The sequence below is a fragment of the Pygoscelis adeliae genome, unplaced genomic scaffold (assembly GCF_000699105.1).
Source record: "Pygoscelis adeliae isolate BGI_AS28 unplaced genomic scaffold, ASM69910v1 Scaffold57, whole genome shotgun sequence".
Lineage (NCBI taxonomy): Eukaryota > Metazoa > Chordata > Aves > Sphenisciformes > Spheniscidae > Pygoscelis > Pygoscelis adeliae.
In genome coordinates, this window is record NW_008825615.1 from 8,367,054 (window position 1) to 8,371,273 (window position 4,220).

Genomic DNA, 4,220 nt, shown 5'->3' on the forward strand with positions numbered 1-4,220 from the left:
TAGTTAGAGCGTGCCTGCCCTTGTCTTGCGGCATTTCATGTTTACCACGGGTACACATGTTTACCATGGGCAGTTGGCACAGGGTAGTTAAAATGCTGTAAATCAGTACACTAGTAATTTGTTCAGATATCCATACCCTTCAGAAGGTATTAATGGCAACACAAAAAAGTTAGTGGGCATCTGTGTTCGTCCTGCGGTTAATACTGGTGTAGCAGAGTTGGGGGTATGTGGCTGCATCATGCCCTTGGAAACCTATTGGAAACTTGCCTGTGTAGACAAGCCCAACAGGATGATGCCCTGTGTCCATGTCTGATGTGTTTGGATGTTAATATAAATACACCGTTAGAAAAATTTGTGAAATGGATGTATCGTTAAAACCAGAGCTAAAAGATCTTCATGAGAAGGTTTGACTGATTTCCATATCCAAATAGTTAATTGCTAACTGCGTTTCCTAAATGGAGGAGTGGGAGAGATTGGAAAAAATAATCTTAAGCAGGGAGAACAGTTACAGACAAGCACGTTTAACGATGACCTGTAGAGAGATTCATGGCAGTCTGTCGCTGGCAATTAAATCGTCAATGGTTTGGATAGAATCCTCATCACGAGAAATCCCTATGTTGCCAATTGTATACATACCCTGTTCTTACACAGCGTGGAGTGCTGCTACTGGCGAGATGGTCTGACTTGCTGCAACACTTATTAGGGTGGAAGTGAGAAAATTTTGCTAAACAAATTTAAAGATACACAAAGATTTGGAGGGAGAAAAGGTGCATGCCTCTCTTCTATGTGTTCATACATATTTGTGGATTTTTAAATATGTATTTTATGCCTTCCCTATGTGAAAGTTCTCCTAAGAATCTGCTAATGTTTCTAGCTTAGCAATGTGAACCAGAGTGACATGACGTCTTTGTTTTTTCTGGTGCATCTCCTGGGAGTCTAGGTGATATGCATGATAAATCTTTCACCTTGGCAGAAAGAGAGGGAAGTGTTTAATATTTAACCAAGGTTGTCTCTTACTTCAACATCTACCGATAGGGACTGCAGTTACAAATATGTAAAACTGTGTTTGTTTTTGCTAAGAGGAGTGCTTGGAAGGAGAAAGGGATAACCTTTCCCTAAGGAATAGGCCTCAACTACAACAGCAGACAAGAGATTGTTTTAAAAATTGATCAAATTAAGCCCACGTTACACTCAGAGTTTAATACTTGCTTAAACAGGACCATATTTAAGCACAGTAGTTAATTAAAACAGTGGCTTTTGAATCAGTGTGGTTAAATTGTGCAAGTTGCTGTGTCTGTGCACTCGTCTTCTCAAGTTCTCACGCCAGACTGTCAGTGATTTTCCCATGGGGAGCAGTGCGTCAGGGTTCATGTCGTGTTACCTCCTGTTTACTGAAGAAAATGGTCGTCTAACCAGTGAACTGAATTCAGACTCCCAGTCACGCACGCTTTTTGCTAAAGAAAGAGTAATTTTTTAGTACCTATAGATTCCTCTAGGTTAGATGAGGACCACGTTTCCAGAATTGCATTTAGTTACATTTACACCATCAGGAAAAACTCCCGTTACTGGTAGCAAACTAGCAGAAGCATCCTGCCTGACCTGCTTTCTGTCCTTCTCGGAAACTTAGCAGAGCTTTTCAAGAGAAAATGTAGAGGTTAAAAAGGCTTAGCCCAAACTTAATCTTTTTTTTTGTGAGCCTTTAATAGATCTGAGCTGCATCTGTTGTACAAACCTGGTATGTCGCAGGTAGGGGAAGAGTTGTGTGTCACAATTTCCTGTCCTCAGTGTATTTGTTACCAGTCTCAAACTAATTGTATTTGTCTTAATGAAGTGTGTCTTTGTTAATGATTATTATAATATTCTCTCTCGCTGGGCTTGTACAATACCTCAGCAATCTATAGAAATAAGCCTACTGCGAGAATGCTACAGTCTTGCAGATAAAAAAGATCTTCTACACCTTTGAAAACCCAAACAAACAAGAAAACAAATACTGTTTTTTCATGGCTTTTAAAATTTTTGTTATAAAAAATATGAATAGGATATTTTCAGTAGAGTTGAGGTGCCTATGGGCTAGAGAGCTGGAGATGTCACAGAAAATGAGTGGGCACGTGCAGCTTTCAAGTACTCGCTCTGCTGGGCTGAAATCCGTAAGCTAGAATTGCTTTTAAATACCTAGTCTAGATTAATGTGTAGGCTTTCCACCAACACTTACCAAAAAAGCCCGCTAGGAAAATGTGCATGCAGCCATGCTGTGCCTGCCTCTTGCAGATGCGTACAACCCGCAAAGTATCGGTGTGGCCCGTGGGACTGGTAGGAGGACGACGGTACGAGCGCCCAGTTGTGGAAAACGGCAAAGTTGTTGGCTGGTACACTGGCTGGAGAGCTGACAGGCCCTTTGCTATTGACATGGCAGGCAAGTACCAAGTTTCATGATACGTGAATGTTTCTCATACTAACTATTCTTACATTTTTTGAGTGGGACAGAAACCGATTTCTCAGTGTAAGCAGCTTTTAAAACTTCTGAAGTGCTGTATGCTGCTGTATGTAGCCCTTCAGCACTTAATATCCTGGAAGTCTTAGCTTGCACATCTCATCTAATTAAGTGGCTGCTTGGTGATATCTGAATTTACTTTCACTTGGTTTTAATTTTATGCGGCAACTTGGCTTTTATGTTGTATAAATTGTTTGTCTGAAACAGTTAATTGTAAACTAATTAATCCAATTAACTTTTGCATTTCATTGTGTCATCAATCTACACCAGGCAGTATAAATCAGACCCTTCTTAGACCTCATGTTGTAAAATGCTACTTTATCATGAAATTATTCATGTTTCTATTGGTTATGTGGTATGCCAGTGATAACTGTAGATGGATACAGTTTGAAACACTGGGCTTAGGGGGAAAAATCTCCGACAGCTATAGCCTAGTAGAGGAAGGCAGAAAAGCTTCAAAATGGATCTAATCAATCTTATGCTGTGAAGTTAGCACACTGCATAGCTCTGTCTTGCTGTTAGTCCATGCTTAGACAATCTTTTGAATATATTTACAACTGCCACATGCATCACCACTGTGCAGAAGTCCAATTTCTGATGTAGCAGCAGCTGGTTTCCCAGCAAATGATATGATATTTGCACTTAAGCATATTTTGTATTCGGGGAAGAGAGGGAGGGGGAAAAGTAGGGATACAGGGGCAAAAACGGGGTAGAAATAGCCAGCCATTTTCTTTTTTCTGAAACCCTTATGTTTTGGGAGTGGGAAAAGGACAGTGCTTGCTCATCTGAACAGAATATTTTTATATGAATTGAAATGTTTGATGAAAAATATGTACAGTATTCACAGTACAGTTGGTTAAAAAGAGTAAAGGAGAACTAATAGTTGTTAACACCTCAAAGATAGAAACATCAACAGGTGAATTTTTCTGCACTGTAGAAGCATTTCAAGTTAATAGTATCACCTGGCATGAAAATAAATATTTGAGTGTCCAGGTAGAGGCATTCCCCAGGGGAGAAGTAGGTATGTCAATCCCCAAGCCCGCGCAGCCTGTTGAGGACTGCAGCTGTGCATTTTAACAGTCTCTGCCTGTGGATTTGTAGATACGTATTGATACTATGCTGCAGAAGTGGTTACTTATGGGCATTATAAAGATGATAGCACGGTTCATAATTCACTAGCAGCAGGCAAAAAGCCATTACACAACATTGGCCAAGGGATTCTAACCCAGACATGAAGAGATACACAGAAAGTTCTTAAGTTGTTGTTTACACTTCGCAGTTGCTGGCTGAAACACTGGCATGAGGGAAAAGCAGCTCCATTAGGAGCATTACCTGCTCATACTTTTACCGAAGTTGTGGAAGGGAGGGTTACAGAGACAAAGATACAAGCATTGAGAGTATAGGAAGTTATTGCAGATCCACAAACAAGGAGTTACTACTTTGTGAGAGAACTTTTATTAGTCTTCAAAAAAATAACTGAAGAAATTTAAATTACATTTTTAATTTCAGCAAGGAGAGAAATGGATGCTGTGTAGGCTGGTAAAAAATTAAGTAAGTTTGCATCTTCATTCCCCTCAGGAATACGGTGGAAGGGCACAGACAAACAGAACAGAACCTGTAAATCCAGAACTGCATAGGTGCCTGAACAGGTGTAGTCTACAGGATGCGTGTTAACACTCAGTTTTCCACCAATGCCCCCCCCCCACCCCCACCCCCCCCCCACAAACCC

At 40.5% G+C, this 4,220-nt stretch overlaps 1 protein-coding gene across 1 annotated transcript in view; it reads left to right on the forward strand.

Moving 5' to 3' along the window:
• The first annotated feature begins 1,369 nt into the window (after window positions 1-1,369).
• The window catches only part of B3GAT2 (beta-1,3-glucuronyltransferase 2), an 8,283-nt gene continuing 5,432 nt past the window's right edge, over window positions 1,370-4,220 (forward strand). Inside the window, exons 1-2 of the mRNA XM_009333244.1 lie at window positions 1,370-1,465; window positions 2,269-2,413. Coding sequence (XP_009331519.1) covers window positions 1,370-1,465; window positions 2,269-2,413 — 241 coding nt within the window. The remainder of the gene's footprint in view (window positions 1,466-2,268; window positions 2,414-4,220) is intronic.